The following is a 22,019-nucleotide window of genomic DNA, read 5'->3' as shown; positions in this document are numbered from 1 at the left end:
CTTTGATCCTGCCTGCCAAGCCTGCGTTGCGAGTGGACGCAGCGAGCGGGGTAAGTTGATTGGCAGGTGGAGTAACCAATGACAGAAAGGAGATGCGGCAGAATTACGGAGCGACGTGTAACAATGCTACGTGGCAACAAAGCTGGAGCCGCTTCAGCTCAGGTCAATGTTACACGGGTGGTAAGTGGTCCCGCATAGCGATACCCGGCGGACATGGAGCGACACGGCGCTTTGCTTTTTCACTTGCTGCTTTGCACTGTAGTCCTTAATCACATTTGCGCGAAGGCAGAAGAAGAAGAAGTAAAGATAGAAGTTGTGTACAGGCCAGAAATCTGCTATCAGAAGAGCAAACGAGGCGATGCACTGAATGCACATTACGATGGTTACCTCGCGAAAAGCGGATCGAAGATTTATTGCAGGTAAACTAAGTTTGCAGCGCTTCTATCGATGCTTTTCTTTTTACATTTGACATATTTTGCACAAATGCGACCATCATTTATTTGGAAAAATTACACCTTGCATGTTTAGATAAATGTTACGCCATATATCGGGTCGAAGACAGAGTCTTGGTTAAGGAGATCTTCGAAGTGCTCCTTCCAGTGGGCACTGACTGCCTCTCTGTCCTTGATGAGTCCCTCTCTGTTCTTGGCCTGCAGTGTGCTGGACCTTGGGTGCTTGGGCCGTAGATGGTCTTGACTGCGCTAAAGAATCCACGCACGTCGTGGTTGTCGGCTAGTTGCTGGATCCCCTGCGCTTTCTCCACCCACCATCTGTTCTTCGGGTCGCAAGTCTTTTGTTGGACCTCGGCCTTCAGGCGTCTGTAGAGCTGCTTTCTTGCTCTCGAGTTGTGTTGCTGTTTCTAGATCCGGAATGCCTTGCACTTGCGGCTTATTATCCCCTGGTCGTTGTCGAATTACAGTATGCAGACGACGCTTGCATCTGCGCTCACTCGGAGGCCGAACTCCAAACCATCGTCAACACCTTCACCGAAGCGTATAAGAGCATAGGCCTTACACTAAACATCCGTGAGACAAAGGTCCTCTACCAACCTGTCCCCGCCACACAGTACTGCCCCCCGATTATCAAATTCCACAACAAGGCCTTGGACAACGTGGACCACTTTCCATACCTCGGGAGCCTACTGTCAACAAGGGCAGACGTCGATGATGAAGTCCAACACCGCCTTCAGTGTGCCAGTGCAGCCTTCGATCACCTGAGGAAGAGAGTGTTTGAAGACCAGGACCTCAAACCTGGCACTGAGCACATGGTCTACAGAGCAGCAGTGACACCCGCCCTCCTGTATGCCTCAGAAACATGGACCATGTCCAGCAGGCACCTCAAAGCACTGGAGAGGTACTACCAACGCTGCCTCCGCAAGATCCTGCAAATCCATTGGCAGGTTAGGCGCACCAATGTCAGTGTTCTCGCGCAGGCCAACATCCCCAACATCGAAGCTTTGACCACGCTCGATCAGATCCGATGGACGGGTCACATCGTCCACATGCCCGATACGACACTCCCAAAAAAAACGCTCTACTCGGAGCTCCGACACGGCAAGAGACCCACAGGTGGGCAGAGGAAACACTTCAAGAACACCCTCAAAGCCTCCTTGAAAAAGTGTAACATCCCCACCGACACCTGGGAATCCCTGGCCCAAGACCTCACAAAGTGAAGGAGAAGCATCCGGGAAGGCGCCAAACACCTCGAGTCTCTTTGCCGGGAGCAAGCAGAAGCCAAGCGCGGGCAGCGCAAGGAGCGCACGTCAACCCAAGCACCCCACCCACCCGCCCCTTCAACTACCGTCTGCCCCACCTGTGACAGAGACTGTAGGTCCCACATTGGACTCATCAGTCACCTGCAAACTCATTTTTAATGTGGAAGCAAGTCATCCTCGGTTCCGAGGGACTGCCTAAGAAGACACCATATATAATCTGCACCACTTCTTCAAACAAAATGCTGTTCAAATTATTCTATTTAGTCGCATCTACTATTAATCTCCTTACCGCGCCCAGTATTCGATTGCTCTCTCTAGCTTGGATCTCTAATTGGTTTGAATCATAATTTTAGCAATGTTTTGAACCTACCTTCTGGTGTTGACTCCCGGTAAAGTTGCTAGGCCAATAGGTTCCAATGTCCACTTGTAACAACTCTCCAGTTGCTGAGCGACAAACGATCTTCCATTGGAGCAGTATGCCAGCATGACGTATGCCCCTCCTGCAAACATTTCTGTTTCCCTTTTCCAGGTGTTGGGCAAAGGTTTTATGAATAAATATATATATTGTATACTAGTCGATACAGAGTGATGAAAATGTGAAACTCGCTGCCACACGAAGTGGTTGAACCAGACAGAATTGACAAATTTAAGGGGAGGCTTGATGCATACACAAGGGAGAAATTAATACATGGATATGGAGGCAGGATGAGAGGAGGCTCATAGGGAGCATAAACAGTGGCATAGAGCAGTTCGGCTCCATGACTTGTTTCTGTGCTATAGGTTCTAAGTTAAATTCAGTATCATTGCACATTGTGAGTCAAAAACAAGTGTTAAGTTAGATAGATAACTGGACCAGGGTGCATAGATGACTGACTCTCCATTTTATAGTCATACATTCTGCCTTTATATTCATACATTCTGCCTTTATATTTACATAATATTTTGATTTTATATTATTACTTTAGTTAAATACCAAAATGTACAACAATTTGACAAGTAGAGTTGGTTGGACTATCTCTGCAGTACAGGCTGAAGAGTCTGCCTAAACAGTTATGTTTACTTATGACAGGTTAGTGGGTACATCCACAGTGAAGTGTGGCACCAACTCTCGGCTCTCGGTTCAGTCATAGTCTGTATGAAGTTTGCTGATCCCAACTAGGCCTTTAGTAAGGGTGCTACAATTAGCTTCTGGAAGAAGAAGTTATAGCAGTCAGAGTTCTTGCTCTTGTTTTGTTCTCTAGTGACCCCTCCTGGAAAGTCTTGTATCTGGACATTTGATGACGATAGTGTGGTATTAAAAATTCAGTTGGTAACAAACTAGATGACATCAGAGCTTTGACATTGCTGTTTAATGATCAGCCATTTCAACCAATAGTACTGGCATTTGTTTGTGCATCATACAAACTCCACCAGGGCAAAGAAACTAGTCACAAAACTTCCTTTACTTGACCATACAATTATACAGGGCATTGGTGAGGCCACACCCACACCTGGAGTACTGTGTACTCTTCTGGTCTCCTTACCTAAGGAAAGACATACTTGCCTTCGAGGGAGTGCAGCGAAGGTTCACTAGCCTGGTTCCTGGGATGAGAGGATTGCCCTATGAGGACAGATTGAGTAGACTAGGCCTATATTCCTTAGAGTTTAGAAGAATGAAAGGTGATCTAATTGAGACATATAAAATTCTTAAGGGGGTTGACAGGGTTAATGCTGGGAAAATGTTTCCCCTGGCTGGGAAATATAGAACACAGGGTCACAGTCACAGAATAAGGGGTCAGCCATTTAGGACTGAGATGAGGAGAAATTTCTTCACTTAAATGGTTGTTAATCTTTGGAATTCTCTACCCCAGAGGGCTGTGGAGGCTCAGTCGTTGAATATATTCAAGACAGAGATCGATAAATTTTTGGATATTAAGGGAATCAATCAAGGGATATGGGGATAGCACAGGAAAGTGGAGATGAGGTAGAAGATCAGCCATGATCTTGTTGAATGGCAGAGCAGGCTCAAAGGGCCAAATGGCCTACTCCTGCTCCTATTTCATATGTTCTTATGGATGCAAAGTTAAATCAATATTTATGCATCGCCCTCTTCAAAGGAAATATGCTTTTTAAATAGGAACACTAGTGTAGCTAGAAACACTTCATCCAGCTATAGTATATTACAGGTTTCGGCTGATAAGTGGCAAGTAACATTTGTGCCACACAAGTGCCAGGCAATGACTATCTCCAACAAGCGAGAGTCTAACCAGCTCCCCTTGACGTTCAATGGTATTACCATCGCCGAATCCCCCACCAGCATCAATCTGGGGGTCACCATTGACCAGAAACATAACTGTACCAGCCACATAAATACAAGAGCAGGTCAGAGGCTGGGTATTCTGTGGCGAGTGTCTCACCTCCTGACTCCCCAAAGCCTTTCCACCATCTACAAGGCACAAGTAAGGAGTGTGATGGAATACTCTCCATTTGCCTGGATGAGTGCAGCTCCAACAACACTCAAGAAGCTCAACACCATCCAGGACAAAGCAGCCCGCTTGATTGGCACCCCATCCACCACCTTAAATATTCACTCCCTCCACCACCAGCGTACCATGGCTGCAGTGTGTACCATCTACAAGATGCACTGCAGAAACTCAACAAGGCTTCTTCGGCAGCACCTCCCAAACCCGCGACCTCTTCCACCTAGAAGGACAAGGGCAGCACGCGCATGGGAATACCATCACCTGCAAGTTCCTCTCCAAGTTACACACCATCCTGACTTGGAAATATATTGCCGATCCTTCATCGTCGCTGGGTCAAAATCCTGGAACTCCCTCCCTAACAGCAGCATGAGAGTGCCATCACCACACGGACTGCAGCGGTTCAAGAAGGTGGCTTCTCGCCTTCTCAAGGGCAATTAGGGATGGGCAATAAATGCTGGCCTTGCCAGCGACGCTCACATCCCAGGAATGAATTTAAAAAACCTTTTATGTAGCTACCTGGACTTCCTATTGCGCTTTCTTGCTTACTGTGTCAACATTTTGTCACACCTTGCAACAATTAGTAATGCCTGCTTCTATTGCTTTTAATAATGGGTAACACTAATGTCTGGTTTTAGCATTGAATTTTCTTTTCAGTCTTTTTACACTAGGCGGCACTGCCATCAATCTTTGACTTTGCTATCTCCCTTCACAAGAGGCCCTGAGGCATCTTTTCTCACTCCAACTTCAAGGTAATTGATAACTTTATCACATGCCTGATTTGCAGTTAATTTTTAAATTAAGTAAAACATTTTGCCAAAAAGTGCTCTTTACCGCTTCTTTTTTTGCTGCTAGTTCCAACCAAAAAATAAATAAATGGTTGCTCCACCATTGCAGCTGCTGGTTGCTCATCCTCTCTCAGTTGATAAGGTCTTCATGTACATATTCAATTTTTAATTCGTGTCCAAAATTTGGGGGGGTTTTTTTTGCTTAAAAGTGCTCCAAATGACTTGACACTTGTGCTGACCAAAAATAAATAAATCATCACTGCAGTTGTTGGCTGCACGATTAAAAAATTTAGCACAATTTCATAATGTAATCCGTATCCTTAGTTCCAACACCACTCTGGCAGAGGGGGTCCACACGAAAGGTGTAGGCCTGGTTTTTTTGGTCTTCAGGACTGGTGGACCTGTTTTTTTGGCATTTCATGGTTTCATTTCAAATCTCATAACTTTCCTATACCTATCACTGTCCTAGCTATTTGCGCATTATTTTGTTCTAATATGTTTTTATTGCCTCACTGAATGATTTAACAAGTTCTTGCTTTGCTTTTGTAGGTCATTCAACCCCATTAACTTTCTCTCTAATTGCATTATATGTTGTCTTTTCTTGCTTCCACACTTATATATTTTTTTGATCACTCTTACAAAGGGGGGGGGTTGCTTATCTTTCAGTGTTCAGTTCTGAATAAAGGTATATACCTCAAATGCTAACCTGCCTCTTCTCTCTAGATAATGTTTCTGGAATGCATTTCCAACATTTTAATATTTTTAATTACAGGAAACTCTGGTATCCGGCACCGACGGGACCGGGATGTTGCCGGTTGATTAAAAATTCCGCATGACGGAGCGGGTTATCTACCGAGGCTATTTTTAACAAACATAGAAACATAGAAGATAGGAGTAGGCCATTCGGCCCTTCGAGCCTGCTCCACCATTCAATACGATCATGACTGATCATCCAAATTCAGTACCCGGTCCCTGCAAAAATAAAAACTCAAGAAATGTGCAGTATACAGTAATTGGGTACTCACCTACAGAATGTTGTGTTAAATGGATGGTGGAAGATGCTTGATTAAGTACAGTACTGCCAGAGACTACCGGCAGCATGGGAGAGTCAGACTCCTGTTATTGAGGTGTTCGGACTTCCGACAGCGCCAAGAAGCCGAGTAGTGGCAGTTTGGAGAACTACCCCCACTGTCTAACTCTGCCACCGCAGGAGACTCGGACTCGGAAACATTTCCGGTTATTGAGGTGTTGTTTTCGGAGTATGAATTTTGCCAGTTAATAGAGAATTCCGGATATTTAGGTGCCGTTTAAACGAGAGTTTCCTATATATAAGAAATCTGATTTGTTTGATCAAATCAGCTGTGTTGTCAAAATTTACTATAAGTCTACTCTAGGCTTCCCCTCCCTGCCTTTTGAGTTAATTGCTGATTAATAACATTTGTTTTGCATGTACCTCTAAGCTTTCCCAGTAAATGTGTGGCTTTGGTTCAAAGAAAGATATAGCTTAAACTCTCTTGTAATTAAACTGTGGGAGTTTCTGAATATAGTGGATTTTATTGTTTTTGATTCTAGCTTTTCAAATCTAAAACTATAATCTCATCCTTAGAATTGATCACTGGGTCCTGATCTTTTCCCATTTGTTTTCAAGCTACCAAGATCACCAATGCTTTGGTTCCCAGTATGCCAGATTTTTTTCTCTCGGCATGATGAGTATACTTAACTTTTAAACAAAATCAAGGGAAGATAGATTATGAAAGTAAATTAGCAAAAAATATAAAAACAGATAGTAAGAGTTTTTATAGTTATATAAAAAGAAAAAGGGTGGCTAAAGTAAATGTTGGTCCCTTAGAGGATGAGACCGGGAAATTAATGGTGGGAAATATGGAGATGGCAAAAACACTGAATGAATATTTTACATCAGTCTTTACAGTAGAAGACACTAAGAATATCCCAACACTGGACAAACAGGGGGCTAAAGGGGGGGAGGAGCTAAACACGATCAAAATCACTAAGGAAGTGGTACTCGGTAAAATAATGGGACTCAAGGCGGATAAATCACCTGGACCTGATGGCTTACATCCTAGGGTCTTGAGGGAAGTGGCGGTAGGGATTGTGGATGCATTGGTAATTTTCCAAAACTCCCTGGACTCGGCAAAGGTCCCGGCAGACTGGAAAACTGCTAATGTAACACCCTTATTTAAAAAGGGCAGTAGACAGAAGGCTGGAAACTATAGACCGGTTAGCCTAACATCTGTGGTAGGTAAAATTTTGGAGTCCATTATTAAGGAGACAGTAACAGGACATTTGGATAATCATAATTTAATAGGACAAAGTCAGCATGGTTTTATGAAGGGGAAGTCATGTTTGACAAATTTGCTGGAGTTCTTTAAGTAACATATAGGGTGGATAAAGGGGAACCAGTGGACGTAGTGTATTTAGACTTCCAAAAGGCATTTGACAAGGTGGCACACAAAAGATTATTGCTTAAGATAAGAAATCACGGGATTGGGGGTAATATTCTGGCATGGATAGAGGATTGGCTATCTAACACAAGGCAGAGAGTTGGGATAAATGGTTCATTCTCAGACTGGCAATCAGTAACTAGTGGTGTTCCGCAGGGGTCAGTGCTGGGTCCCCAACTCTTTACAATCTATATTAACGATTTGGAGGAGGGGACCGAGTGTAACATATCAAAGTTTGCAGATGATACTAAGATGGGAGGGAAAGTAGTGAGTGAGGTGGACATAAAAAACCTGCAAGGGGACATAGACAGGCTAAGTAAGTGGGCAGAGATTTGGCAGATGGAATACAATACTGGAAAGTGTGAGGTTATGCACTTTGGCAGGAAAAATCGTAGAGCAAGTTATTATCTTAATGGCAAGAAACTGGAAAGTACTGAAGTACAAAGGGATCTGGGGGTCCTGGTGCACGAAACTCAAAAGGTTAGTATGCAGGTGCAGCAAGTGATTAAGAAGGCCAATGGAATGTTGGCTTTCATTGCTAGGGGGATAGAATATAAAAATAGGGAGGTATTGCTTCAGTTGTACAAGGTATTGGTGAGACCGCACCTGGAATACTGCGTACAGTTTTGGTGTCCATACTTAAGAAAGGACATACTTGCTCTCGAGTCAGTACAAAGAAGGTTCACTCGGTTAATCCCGGGGATGAGGGGATGGACATATGAGGAGAGGTTGAGTAGATTGGGACTCTACTCATTGGAGTTCAGAAGAATGAGAGGCGATCTTATTGAAACATATAAGATTGTGAAGGGGTTGGATCGGGTGGATGCGGGGAAGATGTTCCCGATGATGGGTGAAACTAGAACTAGGGGGCATAGTCTTAGAATAAGGGGCTGCTCTTTCAAAACTGAGATGAGGAGGAACTACTTCACTCAGGGTGGTAGGTCCATGGAATATGCTGCCCCAAAATGCTGTAGAAGCTACATCATTACATAAATTTAAAACAGAAATAGACAGTTTCCTAGAAGTAAAGGGAATTAAAGGTTACGGGGAGCGGGCAGGAATTTGGACATGAGTCTAGGTTCGGATCGGTCATGGCCCTGTGGGTAGCGGAGCGGGCCCAGGGGCCGTGTAGCCTGATCCTGCTCCTATTTCGTGTGTCTAATTCTGTTAGATTCAGGAGATGGTTCTGTGATAGTGGATTGGCGGTTAGGATCAGATCAGCCATGATCTTATTGAATGGCGGAGTAGGCTCGAGGGGCCGATTGGCCTACTCCTGCTCCTATTTCTTATGTTCTTAGCTGTTCTAAGCTCCTTTTTATTAAAAAAAAATTAAAGAAATCCCTTGCATATTACAAATGTGCTAAGTATTTGATGCTAAATTTGAACTCGATCTATTGGGCGAATAACTCGAACAGAAAATCCTGAGGTTGGGTCAAAATGTTGCCTGTCACAAAGTTGCTTCGATGGAGTAGCATGTTGAATTGAGTTATTCCATCAGAGAGGAAAAGAAAATTGTGTTCTTGTTAATTGGGGGGATGTAAATGTCTGTGCACTTAACCATGCTGTTTTTAGTTGAAGAAAGATTTGTAATGGCAAGCAGCCTGCATGAGAGTGAGCTGGCACATGAAAGCAAGTCACAAAACCAATAATTATTATAAATGCATTCTTTTTTTTTAGCATTTTAAGAACATTTCTGTAAACTATCCTTTGGAAAACAAAGTTAAGCTGCTTAAGTGCAGTCAATTTCTGTGTTCCTGCACTTATCTATAGGCTATATTTTTAGTGTAATTCAAATTTTAGCTATGATAGTAATTTCTGTTAGCCCATAATCTACTTTTAGGTTAAGGATGGTCAGCACAGAGCGGGATTAAAATGGGAGTGTACTTAACAGTGTTTTATTTGGGAATTTGGAAAGAGTGGGAATTCGGAGAAGAGAGGGAATAAGTTGCTGCTTTTTGCCTACACTACTTGTAGTGCTTTGTTTTACAGGTAGATATTTAATTTCAGTACCCATAATTTAATCTAGATCAAGTAAGTAGTCAAGAAACTACACTATAAACTAAGTTACCTAATTACAAATTTAATTAAATAAAACAAGGTCATATAGGGATGGCAGTGCAGGTGGTGTGCCGCAACTGCAGCATGTGGGAGTTTGTGGAGAGCATTGTGATCCTGGATGACCACGTTTGCAGTAAGTGTCTGCATCTTGAGGAACTTCAGCTCAGAGTTTTTGAGCTGGAGTCTGAGGTGCAGACATTGAGGGGCATAAGGGATGGGGAGAGTTACCTGGACACTTTGATCTGGGAGGTAGTCACACCCCTTAGATTAGGTAGTGGTACAGGTCTGGTTAGTGGTCAGGGGCAGGAGGGTGTGACTGCAACTCAGGCAGGTAAGGGGACCCCAGGTGCAGTGCTGGTGAAACCTCAGCCTTTGTCCATGTCCAACAGGTGTGCGGTTCTTGCTGCCTGTGTGGATGACGGAAAAGCCTGTAGGACAGATGAGCAAACTGACCATGGTGCAGGAGGCCATTCAAGTGGGGGGAGTGAAAGGGAATGTAGTTGTGGTAGGGGACAGTATAGTTAGGGGGATAGATACTGTTGTCTGTAGCTGCAACCGAGAGTTCCGAAGGTTGTGTTGCCTGCCCGGTGCCAGTATTAAAGACATCTCCTCGTGGCTGGAGGAGAACTTGGAGTGGGAGGTGGAGGATCCAGTTGTTGTGGTCCACATAGGAACCAACGACATAGGTAGAACTAAGAATGAGGTTCTGCTGAGAGAGTTTGAGGAGCTAGGATCCAAATTAAAAAGTAGAACCTCAAAAGTAATAATCTCTGGATTGTTCCCTGAGCCAAGTGCAAATTGGCATAGGGACAAACAGATTAGAGGTTTAAATGCATGGCTGAAAGAGTGGTGTGGGAGGAAGGGGTTTCAGTTCATTGGGCACTGGCACCAGTACTGGGGAAAGAGGAAGCTTTTCCGTTGGGACGGGCTCCACTTAAACTGGGCTGGGACCAGTGTCCTGGCGAACCGAATCACTAGGACAGTAGACAGGGCTTTAAACTAATGAAGGGGGTGGGTGTGAGGATTCGGGAAAGAGAAATTTAAAAGCGGCGAGAGAAATGTCAAGGCTCTAGAGCAGAGTAGAGTTTTGGGTAAAAATAAGCAGAGTGGTTCAGGAAGGGACAGAGTAACAAAGGTAATAAGGCATCAGTGATTAAGGTGACATAAGGGAAAAATAGAAATAAGCCCAAGCTAAAGGCACTATATCTGCGCGAAGCATTTGCAACAAAATAGATTAATTAATAGCACAGATAGAAATGAATAGGTTTGATCTAATAGCTAATACGGAGACGTGGTTGCAATGCGGCCAAGGTTGGGAACCAAATATTCCAGGATACTTAACTTTTAGAAGAGATAGGCAAAATGGAAAAGGAGGCGGGGTAGCCCTGATAATAAAGGATGGGATAAAGACAATAAAGAGAAAGGATCTTGGCTTCGAAAATCAAGAAGTAGAATCAATTTGAGTGGAGCTAAGAAACAGCAAGGGGCAGAAAACATTGGTGGGAGTTGTTTATAGGCCCCCAAACAGTAGTTGTAATGTAGGGCAGAGTATAAATCAGGAAATTAGAGGCACATGTAACAAGGGTAATACAGTAATCATAGGGGACTTTAATCTACATATAGACTGGGCAAACCAAGTTTGCAGTAATAGTGTGGAGGACGAATTCATGGAATGTATACAAGATAGTTTTCTAGATCAGTATGTTGAGGAACCAACTAGGGAACAGGCTATTTTAAATCTAGTATTGTGCAGTGAGATAGGGTTAATTAATTAATAACCTTGTAGTAAAGGGGCCTTTAGGGAAGAGTGACCATAATATGATAGAATTTTATATTGCATTTGAAAGTGGTTTAGTGAAATCCGAAGCTAGGGTCTTAAATCTTGACAAAGCAAACTATGTAGGTATGAGGGGCAAGTTGGCTATGGTAGATTGGGATACTACATTAAAAGGTATGATGGTAGACAAGCAATGGCTAGCATTTAAATAATTAATACATAATTTACAACAAATATACATTCCTTTAAGGCACAAAAACCCTACAGGAAAAGTGGTCCAACCGTGGCTAACAAGAGAAGTTGAAGATAGTATTAGATCAAAGGAAGAGGCTTAAAATGTTGCCAAAAAGAGTAGTAAACCTGAGGATTGGGAGGATTTTAGAATTCAGCAAAGGAGGACCAAGAAATTGATAAAGGGAAAATAGAATATGAGAGTAAACTAGCGAGAGATATAAAAACAGACTGTAAAAGCTTCTATAGGTATGTAAAAAGGAAAAGATTAGTGAAAGTAAATGTGGGTCCCTTATAGGCTGAGACAGGAGAAATTATAATAGGGAATAAGGAAATGGCAGAGAAATTAAACAAATACTTTGGCCTAGAAATTCACTATGGCCCCGCCAGCTGCCTAGCGCCCAAAAGTTAGCGCTGGGCGGGAAGCCTATAGCGATCGTCAGATATTCATTGTTAGCGCCTCAATTCAGAAGCGGGCGCTATACCAGGGTGTGCCCGCCTCCGCTTGGTGCGCTGACACTGAATATCAGCGCTCTTGGCGCCGCTGCGCCAGGCGCTGCGCAGCGGCAGGCTGCGGTACTGCAGGCCTCCTCCTTCTCTTAAGGGGGAGCTGCCTGCAACGGGGAGATCGCCGCTGGATAGTGCCGGCAAATGAGCCCGGCACCACGGAGAAGTGCCGGGCTCGCGGAAAGCAGCCGGCAATGCCGCGGGGGGGGCGGGTGGAGGAGGCCGGGGAAGGAGGTGCGGGCAGGCGGCCGCCGCAAAAGCGGCCGGCCGCACCTTCCGCTTTAAAGCGCCCCACTAAGGCAGCAGGACGGCCCCATTTTCTGGTCGCTGTTTGCGGCCGCTTCGGAGGAGGCGGCCGCAACTAAATATGGGGATCGGCGCGGTTTCGGGGCGGTACCGGGGCACTGCGTACACCGATGACGTCATCGGTGCCGGCGCAGCGCTAACGGCTACCGCCGCCAATACCGCTGCGCTGAATATCTGCGCAAACTCATTTTTGCCGCAAAATCACCCTTTAGGCGTTAACTGGGCGCAAAGCTGGCAGCGCCTTAATGAATTTCTAGGCCTTTGTGTCTGTCTTCACAGAAGAAGACGCAAAAAAACTTCCCGGAAATAGTGGAGAACCAAGGGTCTAGCGAGAATGAGGAACTGAAAGAAATTAGTATTAATTAAAAAAATAGTACTGGAGAAATTAATGGGACTGATGGCCGATAAATCCCCTGGATCTGATGGCCTACACCCTAGGGTTTTGAAAGAGGTGTCTATAGAGATAGTGGATGCATTGGTTGTCATCTTCCAAAATTCCATAGATTCTAGAACGGTTCCTGTGGATTGGAAGGTAGCAAATGTAACCCCACTATTTAAGAAAGGAGGGAAATGGGAAACTACAGACCAGTTAGCCTGACATCAGTAGTAGGGAAAATGCTAGAATCTATTATTAAGGACGTGGTAACAGCGCACTTAGAAAATAATAATAGGATTGGGCAGAGTCAACATGGATTTATGAAAGGGAAATCGTGTTTGACGAATTTTTTGAGGGTGTAACTAGCAGAATAGATCAGGGGGAACCAGTGGATACACGTATTTGGATTTTCAGAAGGCATTCGATAAGGTGCCACACAAGAGGTTATTACACAAGATATGGGATTGGGGGTAATATACTAGCATGGATTGAGGATTGGTTAATGGACAGAAAACAGAAAGTAGGAATAAACGGGTCATTTTCAGGTTGGCAAGCTGTAACTAGTGGGGTACCACAAGGATCAGTGCTTGGGCCTCAGCTATTCACAATCTACATCAATGATTTGGATGAGGGGACCAAATGTAATACATGCAAGTTTGCTGATGATGCAAAGCTTGGTGGGAATGTAAGTTATGAGGAGGATGCAAAGAGGCTTCAAGTGGATATATACAGGCTAAGAGAGGGGGCAAGAACATGGCAAATGGAATATAATGTGGAGAAATGTGAAGTTATCCACTTTGGTAGGGAATATAGAAAAGCAGTGTATTTTTTAAATGGTGAGCGATTGGGAAATGTTGGTGTTCAGAGGGACCTGGGTGTCCTTGTACACGAATCACTGAAAGTTAACATGCAGGTACACCAAGCAATTAGGAAAGCAAATGGTATGTTGGCCTTTATTACAAGAAGATTTGAGTAGAAGAGTAAAGACGTCTTACTGCAATTATATAGGGCCCTGGTGAGACCACACCTGGAGTATTGTGTACAGTTTTGGTCTCCTTACCTAAGGAAGGATATACTTGCCATAGAGGGAGTGCAACAAAGGTTCATCAGACTGATTCCTGGGATGGGGGAATTGTCCTATGAGGAGAGATTGAGTAGACTAGGCCTAAATTTTCTGGAGTTTAGAAGAATGAGAGGTGATCTCATTGAAACATACAAAATTTTTACAGGGCTTGACAGGGTAGATGCAGGGAGGATGTTTCCCCTGGCTGGGGAGTCTAGAATCAGGGGTCACAGTCTCAGAATAAGGGGTTGGCCATTTAGGACCGAGATGAGGAGACATTTCTTCACTCAGAGGGTGGTGAATCTTTGGAATTCTCTGCCCCAGAGGGCTGTGGATGCTCAGTCGTTGAGTATATTCAAGACAGAGATCGATAGATTTTTGGATATTAAGGGAATCAAGGGATATGGGGATAGTGCAGATGAAGTAGAGGATCGGTCGTGATCTTATTGAATGGCGCAGCAGGCCCGAGGGGCCAAATGGCCTACTCCTGCTCCTATTTCTTTTGTTCTTATGTAAGGGAAGTTATGCCTACCTAGACTAACTTTTTTCAGCTGACACTTTGATACTAAACATAATACAAGTTCCTATGTGTTTACAGTAATAAAGCTACACATCAGGAATAGCTATTATTGTAATATTAAACATTAATTGGTTAGCACCCAAAGTAAATAAAATTAAGATAAATGTGAACACTTTAATCTGTAATCGATGTCATCGCTTTCTCCTTCCTATTCTGGCTTATTTATTTTAACTTTACTCTTTTCTACCTGTTCATCTCTTTACAGTTTAATATCTTTTAAGTACCTTTCTTTTGCTTCTCTGCTCTGACCACTTTTATACAGCTCTTTTGAAACCAGTCTAATAGCTGATTTTTTCAGCCACTGAAAGCCCAGATTCTATTGGTGGACATGATCATAGATGAGACTAGGCCAATCGCCGATCTGAGTTATGCAAATATTCATCATTCACCCACAAAGGAATCAAAATTAATCTCCATTTTGTATTGTCACCTAATCGACCATTTAACATTTTGAATAAATTGGCATGAGTTGTTCAGTTACCTTGTGTCAAACAAGGGGCTTTCATCATGCAGGTCAAGTCCTGGTATGAAGAACAATATTTAATATTGTTAATGGAGAAACTAGATTTTAGGATTTTTTGTCATTATTAGCAGCAATAAGCAATATAACCAGATATACTTGCAGATCATTTGTAGCTTGTGCAGTAACTGAGTACAGTTTCTGAATTCCTTGTAGTGATGCTTGTATTCACATAAAGTTTTGCTGCTGTTAATGTAGATGAATGTTTCTCTTCGCATCAGCAGGCACAGCTCAGGGAACAGATGCGCTCTCAACTTAGTGCACAGTTGCTAGAAGCAATACCAGCAGAAATAATTACATTTTTACTTAATTTTAAATAATGGCAATACTATTAAGTTTGAGGGGGTGGCTTGTAAAATTGAGCATTCAACTTTAGTTTATGTAGGGCAGATTGCGAAGGAGAAGCAGCACCTCCAACTTGTATTAATTTCTAAAATGTATTTTAGTAAAGCAACAACTTAAAATGAAGAAATAACCTGAATACATTTTCAGCTTGCTTTATGTCCTAAGGATGTCATTCTTGGATTCTGTGTGGAAAAATTGTTCTCATTTTATTTTATATTTTGGTCAGGAGTTCCAGCTTCTCTGTAAAACAGTTTTCATAAAATTTGTAGTTTTACTATTCTGATTCTGATTTATTGAAATATTTATAATCCTTGCCTAATTGAAAAAACATTTCCTATTTTCCTGCAGTCGTACAGACAATGAAGGCCATCCTAAGTGGTTTATACTTGGAGTCGGGCAAGTAATAAAAGGATTAGACATTGGTATGGCTGGCATGTGTGAAGGAGAAAAAAGAAAATTAATTATACCACCTTCACTGGGATATGGAGCAGTTGGCAGAGGTAATATCTAAATGCAATTTAACAGATAGGTTGCCCTATTTAGCTTTTTAATATTATTTCTGCTACTGATATTGAAGCCTCATTAATTTAATACAAATAACATGAAGTCTTCCAATTTAAGCTTGTAGATCAACACGGAATGTGTAACATACAGCACAGCGTGTACATTATTGTTATGAATTTCATCTGTAAAGCAGCAATGGTTTAACGCACTTTACTTAACACAGTCTGGAACTTTTTGGCCAAAAGCATGAACACTATTTCAAACTTTTAAGAGATTGTCTTTGAACAAATGTGAATCTAATACCATTCTATTTTTCTGCACTGTGCAATGATGCTTGATTACCTATGTTACAACTTTTGTGCTTTTTATATTAATAAAGGAATGTTGGGAATGTTTTTAGCATAGGTTTGATGCATAATCAGTTCTAACATTAGTGTTTACTACCTTTTTGCATGTAATACTTATTTACATTTCTGTATTGCCTTGACTAATTGGTGATGCCTTACTTTTGACTGTTTAAAATTTTGTACAGTTCCTGAGGAGTTTATCCATCCACACAATCCAGTGATACCTATGCGCATTCATGCATGCTGAGAAAGATGAGCCCCTGGTGTTGGTAGAGTAAAATGCATGTATTTATTTCTACACGGTACGTACACTCAAAATGGGTCATGAGCTTGCTAACTTTACTAATAATAATAGACTTCTATTGACCAAGTAATAAATGAAGAATCACCACAAGGATTGTGTGGTTCAAGAAGAAGGCCCATCACCATTTCAACAACTAGGGATGGGCAGTAATTTGCATTGCCAAAATACTGAACAAATCAAAAAAATCAAGATGATGGATAATTTGAGCATAACTGTAGAAATTACCAATGTTCGCATAATAATACAGTACTGTAGTTGGAAGGATGTATGTAGAGTCAGCACGAGCGAGTTTCCAATAGTGAGTGGTGTACAAAGAAGAGAGATTAAAATAGGTCATGTAGGGGGGATGGGGAGAAAGAGTTAAACTTGCCCTTCTTTAGTGACTAGGCCACAACCCACACCTAGGTGGGCCTCACTTTCCCCCATGGAAGTGGCCAGTACACCTGCTTTTATTGCACACACCAGCCATGAAGGATATTACAGGGAGACCCTGGCCGTGTGTCCTTCTACACCATCGGCCTTGTAAGGGGCGTGCAGAACCTCCATTCTTTACAAGGCCCTGTGGAATCTCTGACATAAGGCCAAGTACTAATTTTCAGCTCTCCTGACACAGTCTTGCTGGAATATTAGGGATGTGCATCAGGCAGGCTATGGATTTTTGGCCTCCTCATGTCTGTCATCATGGTTGAACTAAATGGAGGGAGATTCTTTACAAATACCTTAGAGTTGTAGGAAAGTAAGCCAAAATGGGTGAGCTTTCTCTGCACCATCAGGAATCATTGAGATGGAAAGGAGGATTGACTGAAGTTATGGGACACGGCTGTGGCGAGGGATCAGAAAGAACAGTTGCTGCAGGGACAGGAAACAGCTTTTCAGTCTTGTATTAAAGGGCATAGATAAAACTTTATTTAGTACCTCATATGGGAATGGTAGTCCAGAATTGGTCACCGCTGAGCACTGGCCCCCCAAATTCAAATGCCATTCCTAAGCAGCATATGATTTCCTCAGTATTGCTTATTGTTGTCTGAGTTGCTATATGGAACAACATCTCTGAGGAGGAAATCCCTGCAGCACCAGGCACGTGGCTCTTGTCAGGAAGAAGCAATAGAAATCTTAATAGGTGTGCGGGGAAAGGAAGGTCAAGGTGTAAATCAAACTTAAAACATTAAATTTAATTTTTGGTTTTCTATGCAGACAAGATACCCCCCAATTCAACCCTGATTTTCGAAGTTGAACTCTATACAGTGAGACGAGGACCACGGAGCATGGAATCTTTCAAGTCCATTGATTTGGACAATGATCAAAAGCTTTCTCGTGACGAGGTATGCAAATGTAATTCTGTAAAGAGTTGGTTATGCCGAACTTAAAAGGATAAGTTTATTCTGCTAAGGAAAAGTGGTGTGACTTTTTTTTAAAGGAAATACGTTGCCACTTTTGCACTGATGCATATAGGAAACGACATCACATTGGTGAAAGTGTGGCAGTCTGTCTGCAGACAAATGCTTTGTGCTGCTACTGCATGCCAAAAATGGATAATGTTCCGTTCCTCAGCCATGGCATTCTCACCCTGATGAACACACAATTCAACTAAAAGGTTTTACAAAATATATGCATAATATTTATTAAAGAATAAATGGTCTGAAAAGTAGCATCTAAAGGTTCCTATGTTAACGTCATAATATGATACAGCACAGAAGGAGGCCAATCCGGCCTATCGTGCCTGTGCCAGCTCCTTGGTAGAGCTATCCAATTAATCCCATTCCCCTGCTCTTTCTCCATAGCCCTGTACTTTTTTCCCTGTCAAGTATTTATCCAATTCTCTTTTGAATGTTACTATTGAATCTGCTTCCACCACCCTTACAGGTAGTGCATTTCAGATTACAACTCGCCGTGTTTTTAAAAAAAAAAAAAAAAAAAAAAATGTTTTTCCTCATGTTACCTCTGGTTCTTTTACCTTAAATCTGTATCCTCTGGTTACCGACCCTTCTGCCACTGGAAACAGTTAGAATAGAATCATAGAATGGTTACATCACAAAAGGAGGTCATTCGGCCTGTTGAGCCCGTGCTGGCTCTCTGCAAGAGCACTTCAGCTAGTTTCGCTCCCCGGCCCTTTCCCCGTAGCCCTGCAAAATGTTTTCCTTCAGGTACTTATCCAATTCCCTTTTGAAAGCCATGATTGAATCTGCCTCCACCACCCCTTCAGGCAGTGCATTCCAGATCCTAACCAGCCGCTATGTAAAAAAAAGTTTTTCATCATGTCGCCTTTGGTTCTTCTGCCAATCACCTTAAATCTATGTTCTCTGGTTCTCGACCCTTCCGCCAATGGGAACAGTTTCTCTCTATCTACTCTGTTAAGACTCCTCATGATTTTGAGCACCTCTATCAAATTTCCTCTCAACCTTCTCTGCTCCAAGGAGAATAACCCCAGCTTCTCCAGTCTATCAACGTAAGTGAAGTCCCTCATCCCTGGAATCATTCTTCTAAATCTTTTCTGCACCCTCTCTAAGGCCTTCACATCCTTCCTAAAGTACGGTGCCCAGAATTGGACACAATACTCCAGTTGAGGCCGAACCAGTGTTTTATAAAGGTTCATCATAACTTCCTTGCTTTTATACTCCTATGCTTCTATTTATGAAGCCCAGGATCCCGTAAGCTTTTTTTAACCGCTTTCTCAGCCTGCCCTGCCACCTTCAGCGATTTGTGCACATATACCCCCCAGGTCTCTCTGTTCATGCACCCCCTTTAGAATTGTACCCTTTAGTTTATATTTCCTCTCCTCGTTCTTCCTACCAAAATGTATCACTTCACACTTTTCTGCGTTCAATTTCACCTGCCATGTGTCCACCCATTCCACCAACCTGTCTATTTCTCCTTATTTATTCTATCAAAACCATTCATGATTTTGAACACCTCTATCAAATCTCCCCTTAACCTGCTCTGCTCTAAAGAGAGCAACCCTAGCTTCTCCAGTCTCTCCACATAAATGAAATCCCTCATCCCTGGTACCATTCTAGTAAATCTCATCTGCACCCTCTCCAAGGCATTGACACCCTTCCTAAAGTATAGTGCCCAGAATTGAACACAATACTTTAGCTGAGGCTTAACCAGTGTTTTATAAAGGTTCATCATAACTTCTTTGTTTTTGTACTCTATTCCTCTGTTAATAAAGCAAAGGATCCCATATGTTTTTTTAACAGTCTTCTCAACTTGTTCTGCCACTGTCAAAGATTTGTATACATACACCTCCAGGTCTCTTTGTTCCTGCACCCCCTTTGAAATTGTACTATTAAGTTCATATTGCCACTCCTCATTCTTCCTACCATCACTTCACACTTCTGTGTTAAATTTCATCTGCCGTGTGTCTGCCCATTTTACCAGTCTATGTCATCCTGAAGCCTGTCCTCATTGTTTACTATATTTGAGTTTCGTATCATCTGCAAACTTTGAAATTATGCCAAATCCCAAGTCCAGGTCATTAATATATATCAAAAAGAGCAGTGGTTCTATTGCGACCTCTGGAGAACGCCACTATATACTTCCCTTCAGTCTGAAAAACAAGCATTCACCACTGCTCTCTGCTTTCTGTCCCTTAGCTAATTTCATCTCCATGCTGCTACTGTCCCTTTAGCAAAATTAAAGCCCATGAGATTAATCAGTTTATTATGTGGTACTTTGTCAATACCTTTTGAAAGCCCATATACACAACATCAACCGCACTACCCTCATCAAACCTCTCCGTTACTTCATCAAAGAACTTGATCAAGTTGAATAATCTTGCTTGAAAAACTACCTTATTTTTGTACCTGTGAGGTTAAGTCTGTTTTGTTTTTTTGTGAGACCTATAATTGCCTTACTGCTATCTCTAGATTTGAAATGCATTCTTTTTTTATTGAATTCAGTTACAGATATATTTGCAGGAAGAGTTTAAGAGAGATACTAGGAACAGAGATCCTTTCTACAAAGATCATGTTCTTGCTGATATACTCCAAAAAAATGATCATGATGGAGATGGCTACATTTCTGCCAGAGAGTACAATGTTTTTCACCATGATGAGCTGTAGAGATTTGTACTCTAAAATAATTTCATTTCTAACTAACTGAAATGCAGTGTTTTTTGTAATACAACTGTGTTTTTAAAAATGCATTTCCTGTGTTACTGCAGAACGGAAAATATATTCTTTAAAATGTTAACCTTTTTGATGCTTAGAAGTTATTTTTAAGCCTAATGTTATGGTTGATATTCACAAAGAAACTGTGGAACTGAATCACTCCAGTGTTTGGGATTTAAGCAATATTGTATTGTATTATGACCACTCAAATAAATGTTTTGAAAGGATCAGCTATAATCTCTGTTATGCCTCACTGTTGGGTAGTGACAATTGATTAATTACTTGTTGAAACTACTGGTATTGTATAACTAATTACTGCTGTTAACAAAATGCAAACCAATGTATAAAAGGGCACAAGCTCTAAGGAAACTTAGGTTGTGAAAATAAAATCATCCTTCGTATTGTTCAGCTAATCCGTTTTTTTTCAGGGGCACCATGAATTGGGGTAACTTCAAGAGAGCATATTCTCTACCTTCAACATCATTAAAAAGACAGGTGCTCTCTCTTAAACAGAATCAACTCTGAAGCTTGTAACAAAAACACTGCCTTCAGGTTTGCCTGCTGAAGCAAGCAAGGTGTAAAGAGTGTAGCAGGGTGTTGAGGGCTGGTACATCAGCCACAGGCTAATGTGGGCTCTGATCCCCGAGTAAGGGTATGGCCATGTTAAGAATATAAGAAATAGGAGCAGGAGTAGGCCAATCGGCCCCTCGAGCCTGCTCCGCCATTCAATAAGATCATGGCTGATCTGATCCTAACCGCCAATCTACTATCACAGAACCATCTCCTGAATCTAACAGAATTAGACACACGAAATAGGAGCAGGATCAGGCTACACGGCCCCTGGGCCCGCTCCGCTACCCACGGGGCCATGTCTGATCCGAACCTAGACTCATGTCCAAATTCCTGCCCGTAACCCTTAATTCCCTTTACTTCTAGGAAACTGTCTATTTCTGTTTTAAATTTATGTAATGATGTAGCTTCTACAGTTTTTTGGGGCAGCATATTCCATGGACCTACCACCCTCTGAGTGAAGTAGTTCCTCCTCATCTCAGTTTTGAAAGAGCAGCCCCTTATTCTAAGACTATGCCCCCTAGTTCTAGTTTCACCCATCATCGGGAACATCCTCCCCGCATCCACCTGATCCAACCCCTTCACAATCTTACATGTTTCAATAAGATCACCTCTCATTCATTCTTCTGAACTCCAATGAGTAGAGTCCCAATCTACTCAACCTCTCCTCATATGTCCATCCCCTCATCCCCGGGATTAACCGAGTGAACCTTCTTTGTACTGACTCGAGAGCAAGTATGTCTTTTCTTAAGTATGGACACCAAAACTGTATGCAGTAGTCCAGGTGCGGTCTCACCAATACCTTGGACAACTGAAGCAATACCTCCCTATTTTTATATTCTATCCCCCTAGCAATGAAAGCCAACATTCCATTGGCCGCCTTAATCACTTGCTGCACCTGCATACTAACCTTTTTGAGTTTTGTGCACCAGGACCCCCAGATCCCTTTGTACTTCAGTACTTTCCAGTTTCTTGCCATTAAGATAATAACTTGCTCTA

General features: G+C 42.4%; 1 protein-coding gene across 5 annotated transcripts; it reads left to right on the top strand.

The window, feature by feature from the left end:
- Positions 1 to 54: 54 nt before the first annotated feature.
- fkbp7 (FKBP prolyl isomerase 7) lies at positions 55 to 20,856 on the top strand. 5 transcript variants are annotated; one of them, XM_085986081.1, is made up of 6 exons: positions 55 to 180; positions 4,831 to 4,925; positions 15,535 to 15,686; positions 17,536 to 17,663; positions 17,759 to 17,935; positions 20,241 to 20,354. In XM_085986081.1, the coding sequence occupies exons 1-5, from the start codon at positions 79 to 81 to the stop codon at positions 17,930 to 17,932; spliced, it is 651 nt and encodes a 216-aa protein (XP_085842207.1). In that variant the 5' UTR covers positions 55 to 78; the 3' UTR covers positions 17,933 to 17,935; positions 20,241 to 20,354. The 5 variants fall into 5 exon arrangements, with proteins under 5 accessions (XP_085842207.1, XP_085842204.1, XP_085842206.1 ...); XM_085986078.1 differs by having other exon boundaries at positions 59 to 419; positions 4,812 to 4,925; XM_085986080.1 differs by lacking the exon at positions 4,831 to 4,925 and having other exon boundaries at positions 70 to 419.
- Positions 20,857 to 22,019: the final 1,163 nt, after the last annotated feature.

Source organism: Somniosus microcephalus, chromosome 4, assembly GCF_052327205.1.
Source record: "Somniosus microcephalus isolate GS21.2 chromosome 4, FLI_Smic_1.0, whole genome shotgun sequence".
Taxonomy (NCBI): domain Eukaryota; kingdom Metazoa; phylum Chordata; class Chondrichthyes; order Squaliformes; family Somniosidae; genus Somniosus; species Somniosus microcephalus.
Note: the sequence above shows the minus strand (reverse complement) of the source record. Positions and strands in the feature narration are given on the sequence as shown.

Excerpts from the sequence above, each read along its gene's own strand:
- fkbp7 (XM_085986078.1), top strand. The coding sequence starts at position 214 with ATGGAGCGACACGGCGCTTTGCTTTTTCACTTGCTGCTTTGCACTGTA. Across the intron at positions 4,926-15,534 it reads TTTCTCACTCCAACTTCAAG|TCGTACAGACAATGAAGGCC; the intron begins GTAATTGATAAC and ends ATTTTCCTGCAG. Across the intron at positions 15,687-17,535 it reads ATATGGAGCAGTTGGCAGAG|ACAAGATACCCCCCAATTCA; the intron begins GTAATATCTAAA and ends TTTTCTATGCAG.